A 14694-nucleotide genomic window follows, 5' to 3' on the forward strand; every position below is an offset into this window, starting at 1 on the left:
AAGGTGGAAAAAGAAATATCTCCGCTGTGCTGCTGTATCTTGCAGATGGAATATGTCTCTATGCCATCTTCTCAGTACGGAAGGTGTTCATAAAAATCAGGAGAAACTGCATGTGACTTAATAACTTTTATGCAAGTAACTATATGGAATAGCTGTAGTTCTGTGTTTGAGAATACAAACCAAATATTCTACAGATTAATAGATAATTTAGTGTTCAGCTGTCACTAGAAATAACATGAATAAGTGGTGTAACAGTATTTTTTGACTGTAACATTAAGGACTAATAACTATTTAGAAAGTATCTTATATTTTGTGTCATATAAAATGCAAGTTAGTAAACGTAGTGCATGCAGAACTAATTTCAGCATGAAATTATAGTCTTCAAATTCAGTAACCAAAGCAAATTTAGTGGGTTGTTTGTTTGTTTGTTTTTGTTTTTGTTTTTTTTTTTCCTCCCCCATGCTTTAAAAGTGCTGCTGGTCTAATATGGTCCTCTCTGGTGTACATGAATAGTTGTTCTCACATAGTTTAATTTCTCACAGTTCCATTTGTTTCAAGATCAACTCCTTTGTGAATTTAGACTATAAGAGGAGCACTTTTAAAAGATACTTACCGCATAGATATTCTTAGTAACTTCTTGCACTCATAGATGAATGTTTGATATAAACCAGAGGTGAATTAAATTCTCTCCTAGTCCAAGCTAGTGTCCTAGGTCTGATCAGAAGCAAGCTGAGTTCTCTGTGTAAACTTGGGTCGATTTCGCAGGGGAATTAAAGAAATTGTGGTTACGGTAGATCTTCATTTCGATCCTGTTCCAATGGCAGAGTGTTTTACCTACAGAGCAATGACTGTTGCTCTATGCATGCATAATGTTTCAGTTAATACCACCTCAGCTGCCTAATGGTCTGATGAGATGCTTGTTAGTACTTTGATTGCTTTTTCATACATTATTGCCCTTGCGTTGGGAATTTGGATGTTTCATGATCATGGTGAAAAGTAATTACAAAAGGTAATAATCTTTGGTGTATCATTAAAATAGTAGCTTCTGCTTTTTCACACAACGTTTGGGGATAGTTTTTACCTTGCACTACCATTTTTTGTCAGCAACTGAGGAGAACTGTGGCTTGGAGGCATATTAGAGACATGAAATGATCTGAGTATTGATAGACTGTTATCCACAGGGTTACTGCTAAAACAACTGTGTCAATGCTGTACCTGATGGGATATGACAGCGGCTGTAATATTCTGCTTTAAATTCTAAATTTAACCCAGTTTGTAAAATGTTTTTTTAGAAACTTTTAATCACATGCTGTTTCACTAATACTAATAATACCTATTTGTCCTTTTAAGACGAATGAAGAAAATACTTCCTACGAAGAGTAAAAGTACTTGATTCTGGGAAAACTCTTAAAGCACTTCTCACTTCAAAGCTGGAGAGAAGTATGAAGGAACACTCCATCTGACTCCTTCGGTATCTCACGCAGAATACAGAATGGCTCTTCAGAAAAAAACTGTTGCTGATGTCTTGGAGGACTGGTGTTTGGAGGAACCACTATTTAGTTGCAGAAAGCACCAGAATGTTAGGAAAAAACTGAGACTGATACGAATTATAGGGCTTCTTGTCAGTGTAGTGGCCATTAGTACTTTCTCACTTTCAATTAGTGCCTTTTTCAAGATGGAGCCACATAGCATGGTGTTGGCCAGCAGCCTAGATAGCCAAAAGCTGGTGCGGGGACACCAGAGAACTCTGTTGGACTTCACAGAACAGAATGAAAACGGCACTCCAGACCCACCGGTTTCTATGAAATACGAAGCTGATCCCAACAATGCAACAGATGATCATGCCAAGGGAGAGTACCCTGAGGACCTTTTCTCTCTTGAGGAGAGAAGAAAGGGAGCAGTGATCCTCCATGTAATTGGAATGATTTACATGTTTATAGCCTTAGCCATAGTCTGTGATGAGTTCTTTGTTCCTTCCTTGACTGTCATTACTGAAAAACTGGCCATATCTGATGATGTGGCAGGGGCAACCTTCATGGCTGCTGGTGGGTCAGCTCCGGAACTCTTCACTTCTTTAATAGGAGTGTTTATATCCCACAGCAATGTTGGCATTGGTACAATAGTGGGATCTGCCGTGTTCAATATCCTGTTTGTTATTGGAATGTGTGCTTTGTTTTCTAAAGAAATCTTGAACCTTACTTGGTGGCCACTCTTTCGAGATGTGTCCTTTTACATCATTGACTTGATCTTGCTAATCATCTTTTTTCTGGATAACTTGATCATGTGGTGGGAAAGTGTAACACTCCTGATAGCATATTTTTGCTATGTGACTTTCATGAAGTTCAATGTTCAAGTAGAAGAATGGGTGAAGATGTTTTTGAACAAGAACAAGGTTGAGAAGGTAACAACAGCAGATGCTGATGGAAAGGTTGGTCAATTTTTAATCAGTGTATATGTAATAATGTAAGTGCTGAGCCTTTCTATATCCTAAGGATCCTGATACAGGAAGCAATATAAAGAAATTCCAGCAGTTGCTGAAAGACCTTTTTGTTTAATCAGTCCAATTAGATTGACTATATAAAATGTGAGATAGACTTCAAGCAAATCAATAGCTTTTAACTCCACAATGATCCTAATCATGCAGAAAAGAAGAAAAAAATGCCAGCAAAAAGACATAAGCCTTGACTCAGCATTTTGGCACATTAATGAGGTCTGAGATATAGCTACTATTTTTTTTTTCTAAGCTATTGAGTTAAGCAATAACAATATCTGGGGAAGATCTTTTGACAATTTGGCTTTTTAAAGGTTTTCAGTGCATTGTTTTCCTAAAAAAACCCAAATCACTCCAAACATCATACAAAGGTATTTTTATACCTATTGTTAATCTACTGATACACAGTATTAACTTCCAGTGGTAATTAGTGGCAGTTACATGGGGGGGGGGGGGGGGGGAAATCTGTGGAAAAACGGAGACCACAATGGCAAAAGGCAGAGGGCTTCTGTTTAAGAAGGATGGTTTCCATTCACAGTACTTGCAACTAAGCAAACTAATTTTCGGCCTAATATCTGGTTACAAGTAGAGAAGGGAATATATGTACAGAAGGCTCAGTGAGTCTTTAGCAATTACCATCTTGGAGACATGTTTCTTCTTAAAGCAGACGGAAAAACGGAGACCACAATGGCAAAAGGCAGAGGTCTTCTGTTTAAGAAGGATGGTTTCCATTCACAGTACTTGCAACTAAGCAAACTAATTTTCGGCCTAATATCTGGTTACAAGTAGAGAAGGGAATATATGTACAGAAGGCTCAGTGAGTCTTTAGCAATTACCATCTTGGAGACATGTTTCTTCTTAAAGCAGACTATATTTAAAGGATTCAGCAAAGCTGAATCTGTAAATACCTACATATGTAGCAGTATGTTAATTGGATGTTTAATACTGAAGTTGAAATGTTTGGTTTTATATGACGATAGGGTTATTCATTGGACAAGGTTTTACCCAGTCACTGTTTTGTTTCTTCCATTTGATAGTGCTGTATGAGTGGTCCAGAAGACGTGCAGTTCAGCAATAGAGCTGTACGGGCACATAAATGGGAGGATAGGCAGAGCACATACAGCTATAGAGAGGGTCTTACCTTCCCATGAATCATGGAATACAGATAATTCTGTCTATATGCCTAACTTTGAAGAGTAGAGATTGGTATTTTTAGTGGCACAGGCAGATGCTTTCAGTTTTAGAACAAGACACAAAAATGTCCACCAAAAATAAAATGAGAAAATTACCTTTTAAAATAATTTTCTAACCAAGTTTCATACCTTTGCACTTATATGTAATTTTATATTTTCCCTTTTGTTCTGTTCCTTTTCCAAAATCGGCATGCTTATCTTCATCTTTCTCAAAATGTGTAATTGGGATTTTATAAGTAAATGGAAAGAAGGGTCAATGCTAACAAAGTATTTTCCATAATGAATGAAGGGATTCTTTAACTATGTTGGTTGGTTTTGAAGTAACATAAATTTTCACAGTGTATTTGCCAATTTGTGCTAAATGTTTGTAATGGTGGGAAGAGACTACGTAGTACTATTGGACCTTCATCTATACATAAACTGAATTTGAAGGAGATGTGAGTCTGTAACTGGCCTTAAACAATAGTCAGTACAAAAAGCAACTGCCTTGGGTTTTCCAGGCTATAGGGTGGGTAGTGTAGCTATATACCATGGTAAGTGCTCAATTATTTTCAACTGTATAGAAGAATAAATCAATTGTGAGCCATATTGAACATAATAAATTTTTAAAGTACTCTAGGTGGACTTGATTTTAAAATAGATACCTTTAGGAACACTCATTTATTGTTTGATATATTAGTTACTTTTTCTCAGTTTATTCATAATATAAGTGCACAGAATTCAGATAGGGATGAAAAAATCAGAAAACTCGCTGCTTTTCCTAAACAACACAAGCTCTGCATCCTATGTTTCATTGAGATATTTTTCTTGAATTAACTTGAAGTATTTGTAAGTCATTGAGAGGCAGAGGGGGATGTAGGAGATGCTCTAATTTTGTTGTGGCTTAACTAATATGTATATTCTGCTTCTTGGGAAAAATAGCTTCTGAAGATGTAAGACCATGTATTTCTTCTATGAGCCATGCTATAATGACAGATTTTTAAATATTCAGTGAACACTTCAGTTTTAACTCATTATGAATTATTTTGCTATTCAGTTGAACAGCATTAAGCAGGATGAATAAACTAATTTACTGATAGTAAGGATGTCATAAATTATGTTCTTTGGAAGAAATCTCACTGAAGGTACAGGTTCACTTATTTACTATTATTAGATAATCGGTTGTTGCTTTTTAAGTTAACAAACTAGAAGAAGAAAAAAACTAAAACTATGGCATGTCCCAAAGCTGACAAACGCCTGGGATTTTCAGCTTGAAAGTTATGGCCTAAAGCAAAGGACAAGAATGTTTCTGTAGTCCGAGATCGGGTGCCTAGTAGTGAGCACAATGCACATGGGTGCTTATTTCCTGACCAGTGGCGATTAGAAGTATTTGCAGAAGTGATAGACTTGGCTTTTAGTGGCAAAGGATGCTTCGTTTCTAACAGTGTTAGCTCTTAGCCTAGATTGCTTCTAGTCATAAAAAGTGTGCTGTGTCAATGGAAAATAAAATTATACATAAGCAAATTAGTGTATCAGCTGTGCAACTTGCAAACTCAGTTGTTTCTAATGGAAACTTGCTCACTCTTTTTTTCCCCCCTCCATTAGGGCAGAGAATTGTTAGGCAGCTTTATGGAATCAATGGGTTAGAGTATCTTGAAAACACTGTATTTCAGGAGCATATAGGGAATTCTTTTCTTTCCTCTAACCAATGCTCCTTCTGCCTATCTGCTGTTCATTCTGCTGTTGCCAAACTGGCAAGTGTTCTGCTAAAAAAAAAGTGCCTGCTCTATTTATCTTTAAGACTTTGCATTGTAATCTGAAAGCAGCTCAACAAAGTTGAGGGGTCTAATTAAGGCATCATAAAGCTGGATAGTTGAAGGGTTAGGTGGCTTATTAGCAAACAAGTATCAAAGAGTAAAAATCTGGTCAGATTAAAAACATTTTGACAGACTGAAATGTATTTTAATGTTAATTGTGGTACTTTTATTATCAGTCATCTTCAAAGGTTGAAGAATGTTTTGCAGTCTGAAGAAGGACAGCACTTCTCATGAGAAATGGATCTTGGATATGAAGTTATTTTTCTGCTTAGCTGTCATTTGTTCTAGATGTATTCATCAGGTTGCTAGAATACATATGGATCCCTAGGTGTCTTTTAGACTCCTCTCTGAACCCCATTTTAAAGAATTAAAGCACTTTTTTTATGCTAGAAAACTGCATATATTTGAACTCAAATACTCTTTCTGATCTTATTTTCTTCATTATGTCAATTACTTGTACAAATGTAAATGCAGAGTATTTGAAATTAATTTTGTTGTGCTCACTATTCTCCTTCACAAGCTTTCAAACAAATACAGTCTAGGGTCTTAAAGGGTACAAGTTGAATAAATCTGATAACTTGAATTTTGGCAAAAATTTGGTAACACTGATGAGAACAGACTACAAGCTTTTTGCATATAGATTTCCATTTAGGGTGCACTGGCAAGGTCTTGTTGGAACTATGGATAGTCTAATTCCCTGTGTCACCCTCAAGGAAACCTGATGGCAGTCTGATGCTGATGAACTCCAGAGATCACTGTGACAAGGATCGAAAAAAAAGAGGAAAGATGAAAAAGCAAGACAGCCTGAAAAGACAGAATAAAAAACAGATGGATAAGTTCTACAATGTAGGGTGACATATGGCATATGCAGTCCCTGACAAGCAACACTGAGCCCTGTGAGCTGTTCTGAATGGGTCCCCTAGTACAAGCTGTGATCCCACCACCAGATTATCTCCAGAAATCCCTTCCAGCCTACCTTGCTCTGTGGCATGATTTTTAGGTTTTATGTAGTTGCCCTGTAAAGAACAGATAATCTTTTTAGGACTGCAGAGCAAATTTTGATATTAATTCTATGTCCTCGTCAGGTAATATATTTAAAAACAAAAACTTGAAATTGAGTAAAATGGACAGGAAAAGGAAAATGGAAAAAGTTGATGTACAAAGTTCTTAAAAATAAGATATTTTGACCTTCTGCTAAGTATTTTCTACATAGTCTGGACTGGTGAAGGCATGATGAATGTGGTGAGACGTCATGTGAAATTACATTTCAGTTTTTAAGTACTTCCTGTCCTTCAATGTAGCATGGAGATCATTGTAGAAGTACTTGAATCTGATCGTTCAGTAAATAATGCAAAACAGTTCTGTTTGGCAACTAGGAGAACAGAATGTGGGTGGCACAGGGATATTGTGCAGTGACATCCGTTCCACTAACAGTACCATTTTAGATAAATACCTTATGGTATATAGAATATAGTTACAATTTTTCTACGTTTACAGAGAACCACGTTTGGAAAATGAGCTATTTTTACAAACAAGACGTAGTTTGACATTATTTTATTGGCACTTTCATTGTTTTAAGGAAGTCGAATAGTTTGTGTGTGGTATTTTAAGGTCTATATTGATCTTGAGGGTTAACACATTGTATTTAATGGCAGTATTTGCATTCAGAGGGAAAGGTTGTTAACATATTTTTAGGTACTTCTGTAGTTCATGGCTGTATTAACGCTGCACCTGCACAGTCTTTATTATAATGTATGATCTAATGTGTGTGTAAGGAAAAAAAATAATTACCTACATGTGTACAGGCAGAATGAATGGGCAAAAGGTCTCAGTCTGTAGTTGGTTTGAACTCCTGAACAGTTTTTTTTTTTTAGGGGTTGTTAATGCTGAATCCACAGACCCAGCAACTGTAACTCTGTAGAACACTCTGTATTCACTCACCACCAAAACATATTTTAAAAGGATGTTTCGTAGTTCGTAGGGAGATGGTGGTTTTACTCTGCAGGCAATTCAAGTTGGCCTACTTGCGCAAGCATATGTGTGAGTATAGAGCTAAGCTAGGAGTGTCTGGGTGGTTGCATTGTCTTAAGTATGAGTTTGTAACGTGAGCACCATTGCTGTCCTTGTACCATGTTTTGTTTTCCAAAAAAGCCTAGTTTTCTGTAACATTTTATCTGCTTCTTTTTACATCAAAAATTGGCAAATTACTTCTGTATTAACTTAATGTTACTCTAGTACTAGTACCTGTCAGTTAATTTGCCTTGAGTATTTAGCATTGTTGATTCAATTTAGGGCTATTACTGGCATACCCAAAGGCTCAAACTGTATGTATGCAACCATTAGTACAGTGAAATGGATACTATTCTCAGTTTATTTTAGTGTCTCTCAGTAATTTACTGACTACAAAGCAATGATTATAGTGGTTTTTGCCACTAGAGTCTCTTGGTTTTGTACGTGTGTTTATCCTGGTAATGAGCAGAAAGTGACAGCACGGAAATGTAGTGTAGATTAAATGCTCTTAAATCATGGCCATCCACTAAGATTCATTCATTGCTAATTGTGCTGGGAAAAGGAAGTCTAAAACTGTGCTGCCTTTAAATAACAGCAAGGGGACAACATATCCATCAATATATTTAAAAATAAAAAACATAGAGGCTGCACAAAACCAGCTGTGTTGACAAATGCTCACCGTGCTCTATTTGAGAAGAACTGCAGACGTGATTACATATGTTGTGCTAAAAGCTGTCTGAAGGGAAGAATCTGCAGTCCCAAAGTCTGGAGACTTTATAAATTTTTCCTTCTCTCATCTCAGTCTTGGGTACTGTGGTCCAGATCCTCAACAGAATGTGGGAGCTACAGGAGACTGTACATGAAATTTCAATCCACAAATCAGTATACCAGACCTCAAAATATCTGCCTGCTTGGGGGTACCTAAACTCTGCAGGAGCTTCACTTTTAAACAGAGATCTTCAGATGTCCCAGTTTTGCTTCAAGGCTCACTCAGAAATCCCAGAACCAGCTGGAGTAGGATGGTACTGCTTCTCCATCTAACCCACATTTCTTTCGTTTTTTTTTCCTCATGGTAGTTCACCAGATTTACTTCTCAGACTAATACTTAACAAATGCCAGTGGCTTTTATAAGCTATTCAGGTTTTGATGTTGAGAGTGCTCAACTAATGCAATTACATACAGAGGTCCCACATTCACTGCTCACTTTGTGGTGCTCTGCTCATCCTATAAAAGATTTGGGTGGAAAGTCACAGCTGACTCCCTTGCTTTTTCTGGCCTTCTTTTAAAATGCCGTGTTTTTAAAGGGTGGGTGGAGGTAACTGTCTCTTCTGAAATGTGGGATGTGGGTCACGGAAGATGCCCGAGACCTGTGCTTGTTGCAGTGTTGAGGATGCCCCAGTACAGTGATGTTTTGGGCACTGCTAACTTGAAGGTGGCCTTGGGTTTTCTGAGTGGTGACGCTCCAGGGCCATATGCCAAAAAATTAAGTTTAATGAAGTGCTTCTGCCCTGTTAATGAGCTGGGATTTTTTTTTTGTTTTACTAGAAGCAGTTTTCCACTGCCAACTGTAGAGGTGAGTAAACAGCCCTTTTTTGGGTGCTGTCTGCTTGTGGAGTAGTTTCCAAGAATCCAGACCTTTTGCTTTTGTAACTGTAGAATAGGATTATAACAAATTTGAATGTGTTACTGCTTAATGGATAGTATATTCACACTGAAGAGAGTTGTGTATCAAAAGCAATCAGAAGTGGAAAAGTGTAGTGGTCACAACAGTTCTTGAAAATGAGACACATGCACATTCTTATCTGGTGTTCGTTGAAAGCCAGGATGTTTAACCATAGAAATCAGAGAACTTCTGTGAATAAAGCTTTTGAAAGGACTAAACCTAAAGCAAGCTGGCTGTCACTTGTGGTTGGACATTTCAACATACATACCAGTGTTTTCTGGTAAACTGCAGTCAATGTTGTACCAGTATTTCAAAATTAAAACAGCTTCCCTTGGTCTTTTGGCCAAAACTCAAAACCTTATTTTAGTCAGCAAATCAAAGAAATACTGGGACAAAAAAAATCTGGAAGTTTACACTTTAAAAGATCTAAGTGAGATGAATGTGCATTAAATGTTTTTTATACACCAGGTATAGAACATATAGAACAGATGGGAAGATATATTAAAGATGAGTAGAAGTAAACAGCTGTAACAATTGATGACACCTTTTATCTATTTAGCAACCTTTTTTTTTGCTATTTATAAAATAAACTTTAATATAAAGGAAAATATTTTGTCTCCCCAGTCATCTACAATGTTTGCCTAACCTGCAAACTATGACTAGTGTGGTGTTACAAGTTCTGTAGAATAAAGAAAGCTGTTTCCTTCACCTTAACCTAGATTAGCTATATTCTGTTGTATTCCAGCCAGCTCTTATTTAAATATCACTTTTTACGATTCAACTTAATGTCCGGTTCCATTAATCTGTGCAGCACTAAGTGTACTATTGGCACGAACTAGAGATTCAAATATTTTCTAGGCTCTGGCAGCTTTTTTAGAACCTAAAATGACAAGATAAAGCAAAGATGACTGTAGTGAATGTCTTGTGCACAGATCTGTTGCTATGCATCATAAGGTGAGAAACAGATGATTTAGAAAAAGAAAGGTGACTGGTTTTGTGACTTTAATCCAAAACTCCTGAGTAAGTGCTTTTCTTGAAAATCACTATCTTTCTTTGTCAGTATAAGCCGCATACCTTAGTAATACGAAGGTGTGCATTTCAAAATTCTGGAAATTTAGGCTTCTCTTATAGCATGCTGTTGACTCTATTTTTTTTTTTTAGCACAGAAACAAATGCTTTAAAACACTGTTACTGATTTTTTTGTACCAAAGCACTGAGATGATAATCCAGTCTCCATCACACTAGGTGTATGAAATCACAGCTCAGGGTGGAATAAGATAAATGTCATTCAGAGTAACTGTTAAGAAGAATGTGATTCATCATGTATATAATTTTATGTACATGGGTACATGCTTACCTTTCTGTATAGTTAGCATACTATCAGTCTTTTCCTCATTGTATGAGCTGTCAATGAGTTGCTGATTACCTCCTGGCCATCTCTGTGCAATAGACTATTTAAAGAAATAATTCATTTTTCTATATGATCTAGAAATAGATCTTTGCAAGTACGATTCTACTAGATAAATCTTTTGTATAACAGGACCTAAGTCAAAATAGTGGTGTCGATGCTTTCTTTTGCTTTGTGGGAAAACAGGCAGATCAGATGGTTTGGGTTTAATCTGGTTTTGTTGTAAATTTGTGTGTGTGAAGTTCTTGCAGTTGTATTGTTAGGCACAGGTCATGTGTAACAGGCAAACTAAAAATCCTAAATTAGAGCAGCCTTAGGGCATACTTTTGGCAAACCAGTTACATCTGACAGGAGAACATTACTACATATTTCATTATTTTGCAGGTTAATACCTGCAACTTTGAGGAAATGCGGTTGCTATTTGCTGTTATTGGTGGTTTGTTGGCTTATGTGTATTCCTGTCTGAAAAGAGGTAGTGAAAAAACAATTGCAGTCTTGGAAAAATGGCCATTGCCTTGCTGACAGTAGAATTGGGCTTGGCAGGGCAATGAGAGTCTTAAGAGTTGATCATGTACTTATTTCTACAGCAGGTGGAGAGTTCAGAGCTCACGTTGCCTCCAAAGCAGCTTTATCTGGTGGTATAACTATTGCTCTGCTTTAGTCACCAGTGGCTCACTTTTAGTGAATTTTACTGCCCCTGTCAGATACAATTTCACCAAGGCAGTTCAAAGAATAGTTACTCCTCAGTTACTGTGTTTTGCGCTATTCCATTACTATTCCACTGTCCTCCGTATCATTGAAGTGGTATTAATTTACATGAATAGCCATAAATAGCAGTGATCTTGGATGACTTTAAGGTGAGGGTGTGAGAACAGGCTTAAAGGTGTCTGTGCAATAACATTAACATTGTTACAAAGTGCTACACTTAAGGGAGGAATAGACTGGAGGAAAATAATTTATTGTTTCAAGGAAGAATAAAGATAGAAGGGAATTTGTACTGCATACTGCACTGACAAATTAATCATAAATTTTCCTTGGGATTTAATCCTGCTTTATCACCTCTTAACCGCTTACTGCTGGGTGTCTAGTCTAAAGTCAGGGGTAATACCAGTGACATTTATTGCATAACCAGCTAGTGTAAACTTTTCACCCTCTCACATTGCAGTAGAACAGCTCTAGCGGATATAGAGCCCTAAAGAAAAGGCGAGTCCACTGTCACAGCCCGTGTTTGGTGACCTTCAGGGCATCGTCTGAGGCCTGTCCAGTTATGCAGGCTGTTGCCTGAGGGAGAAGGTTGAGGTTTGCAGGGTTTTTAATGCTAGAGGATGAGCAGCTCTTTTGGGATTAATCAGATGCTAGTTTTGTTTAATTTGTGATGCAAGTTTTTATCAAATTACTAATTGAATCCCTTATATTGCTACTGGGTAGAATCACCAAGTTACCATTTAGCTAAAATTTATGGCAATCATATGCTTGAGTGGGAAAAAAAAATTTGGAACTCAAATTGTTTTGTACAGGAGTAGTTAGCAATAGTTTATATTATTGAGTTACTTGCACATTTGTTAATTAAAAATTAAATTGTGTGGCTTAAATTACTAAATTTTAAAAGTAATCTGTAGTAATTTGAAAGCTTCATGCTGTCTAGCAGCTAGTTTTTGTTTCTGTATAATTTTATTGCTATTTAAATATTCCTATTTCTCTGCTTCATTCTCAATACTCATTTACTGCACTTTTAATTTAGAGTGTTTCTGGGTGGAGGCATATCCTGTTTGAAGGCTTCATCTTGGCTGGCTTTTTAAATGCTGCAGTGATGCAAATAATTTTTAAATACTCTGCAAAGTTTGGCTTAAGATGTGGTTATTATTTTCTCTCTGTATTGAAAATGATGAAAAACAGTTAAATTATCCAATCCATAATGAGTTTTTGACTGACATGTATCTTTTAAGCAGGCACAGCAATGCTAGTTTCTCTGCAGAAATCAGATAGAATACCCGCGTCTCTTCTCACTCAAAACCAACAACAAAATTCCTCTAAAATTTCATCAGAGAATGATCGTGGACTAAAATTTTGAGGAATATTGCCATTGCATTTTGAGTTCAGTTTCTGAGATAAAAATCACTACTTGCTGCCACTCAGAATTCCACTCTGCACATTATAATTTAATGATTTTTGTAAACTCTTAATCATTCTGTTCTCATTCTCTTGTGGAACCATTTACCTGTACAGTACAGACCTATAGGACAGGAATTTGCATCATTAAATGATGATTCTTACACCATTTCACCTGTCCTTTGCCTGATAGCCCATTTCCATATGACTTACTCAAATATTTGAAATTTCTGAGCAGCACATGCAGCACATTTCTTATAGGGTTGGGTTCTGTTTGTTTGTTATTTTGTTGTCATTTTGTTTTGTGTTTGGTTTGTTTTTGTTTTTTTCCTTTCAGATTAGCTGTTCAGAGAAATATGTCTTCTGTTTTCTCCTTAAATTTGAACTTCTTCCAGGCAACAAATCCCTCCTGCCTGAGGCCAAGGACATGTTGTACTGAGCTATTGCCATATTTTTATTATACCTTAATGTATCATATTAGTAATTCATGCTATCCTGTGCCTCTCCAGGGATAGAAACAAGAGGTCTGAATCCCTGGAGAGGGATGATTTCTTGCTTTACAATGAGGTAAGCAGGACCTGATTCTGTCATGGGAATGGCTCAGGGCACTATTCTTTACTATGTGACATTTCATGCAGAGAAAAGGCCATTTCTCACGCAGAGGAAAGACCAACGGCTGGAACTGCAGTAACTGAAACTGGTTACATAAGCAAGAAACTGTGCAGTAAGTTTGGATGCGAATTTCACAGAATCACAGAACGGTAGGGGTTGGAAGGGACATCTTGAGATCATGTAGTCCAACCCCCTGCCAAAGCAGGTTCACCTACAGCAGGTTGCACAGGAACGTGTCCATGCAGGGTTTGAAAGTCTCCAGAGGAGACTTCACAGCCTCTCGGGACAGCCTGTTCCTGTGCTCATGTGACCCCCACTGTAATGAAAGTTCTCCTGATGCTGAGGTAGAACTTCCTGGGTTCCAGTTTGTGCCTGTTGCCCCTCATCCTACCCCTGGGCACCACTGAGAAAAGACTGGGCCCATCCTCTTGACATCCACCCTTTAGATATTTTATGAACATGGATAAGATCCCCTTTCAGTCTTCTCCTAGGCTAAACAGCCCCAGGTCTGTCAGGCTTTCATCCTAAGAGAGATGTTCTGGTCCCTTAATCATCCTTGTAGCCCTTAATTTTGAGTGTTACTTTCTTCACTTAAAGTATCTACCTAGAGAGCATGTCTTTCTTAAGCAAAGGAACAGGAAAGTCACCAGACCCATTCTATAGTTATTTCCAAATATTTTAGTACATACATTTATGAATATATTAGTAATTACTTGCAAATATCAATATTGAAAATCGATCTTCTAAAAACACTAGTAACAAAATCACTAATTGAATAATTTGGATAACTTCCTTTGTCTGCTCTTTTCTTGCAAGTGATTCCATAAGGGCATTTAGAATGTAATATATAGTTTATATATTTAGCATCCAAAAAACACACAACCTCTTCTTTCCCATTAAGGGACATGAAAAATAAATGTTGATCTATAATCCCACACGTAGATGTGCATAAAGAAATGTAGACTCTCATTTTTCAGTAACTGCAACAGGCTCAGTAACAGGCAAGGACTGAATTGCAAACTCATGCTTTAGATTTGGATTTAAGGGTCGAGACGTGGTTCTCTCTTTCATTTAATCTTCTTAGAAACCTGTGGCTTTCAAGCCTTGTAGGATATTGTATGGTGTGCTGTAGGAGGGTTTATTTCTGCTTACTTGATTGGATTATTCCGTGCTAGGAAAGCAGCGGTCAGCATATTGGTGACAAAATGGTGTTGAGGCAAGGCAGAACGGGTGGCATCTGAGAGAAGGGTGGTAGATACAGCAGAGGTGAGGCTTGGTGGAAACTGACAAACAAAGCAGATAATCTATATGAGGCTCTAATTTAGTGGCATGATATTTTTGAAGCATATTGGTGAGCATAATCTTGTTAGCAGACATTTTTGTCAAAGTTTTTAATGTTAGTAGATTTCCTG

The 14694-nt window shown here is 37.2% G+C and overlaps 1 protein-coding gene across 2 annotated transcripts in view; it reads left to right on the top strand.

Moving 5' to 3' along the window:
- The first annotated feature begins 1354 nt into the window (after positions 1 to 1354).
- SLC24A2 (solute carrier family 24 (sodium/potassium/calcium exchanger), member 2) overlaps positions 1355 to 14694 on the top strand; it is a 105488-nt gene continuing 92148 nt past the window's right edge. For both annotated transcript variants that reach the window (XM_008950249.1, XM_008950250.1), the window contains exon 1: positions 1355 to 2428. In XM_008950249.1, coding sequence (XP_008948497.1) covers positions 1493 to 2428 — 936 coding nt within the window. In that variant the 5' untranslated portion in view covers positions 1355 to 1492. The remainder of the gene's footprint in view (positions 2429 to 14694) is intronic.

The sequence above is a fragment of the Merops nubicus genome, unplaced genomic scaffold, assembly GCF_000691845.1.
Source record: "Merops nubicus isolate BGI_N331 unplaced genomic scaffold, ASM69184v1 scaffold1462, whole genome shotgun sequence".
Taxonomy (NCBI): Eukaryota; Metazoa; Chordata; class Aves; order Coraciiformes; family Meropidae; genus Merops; species Merops nubicus.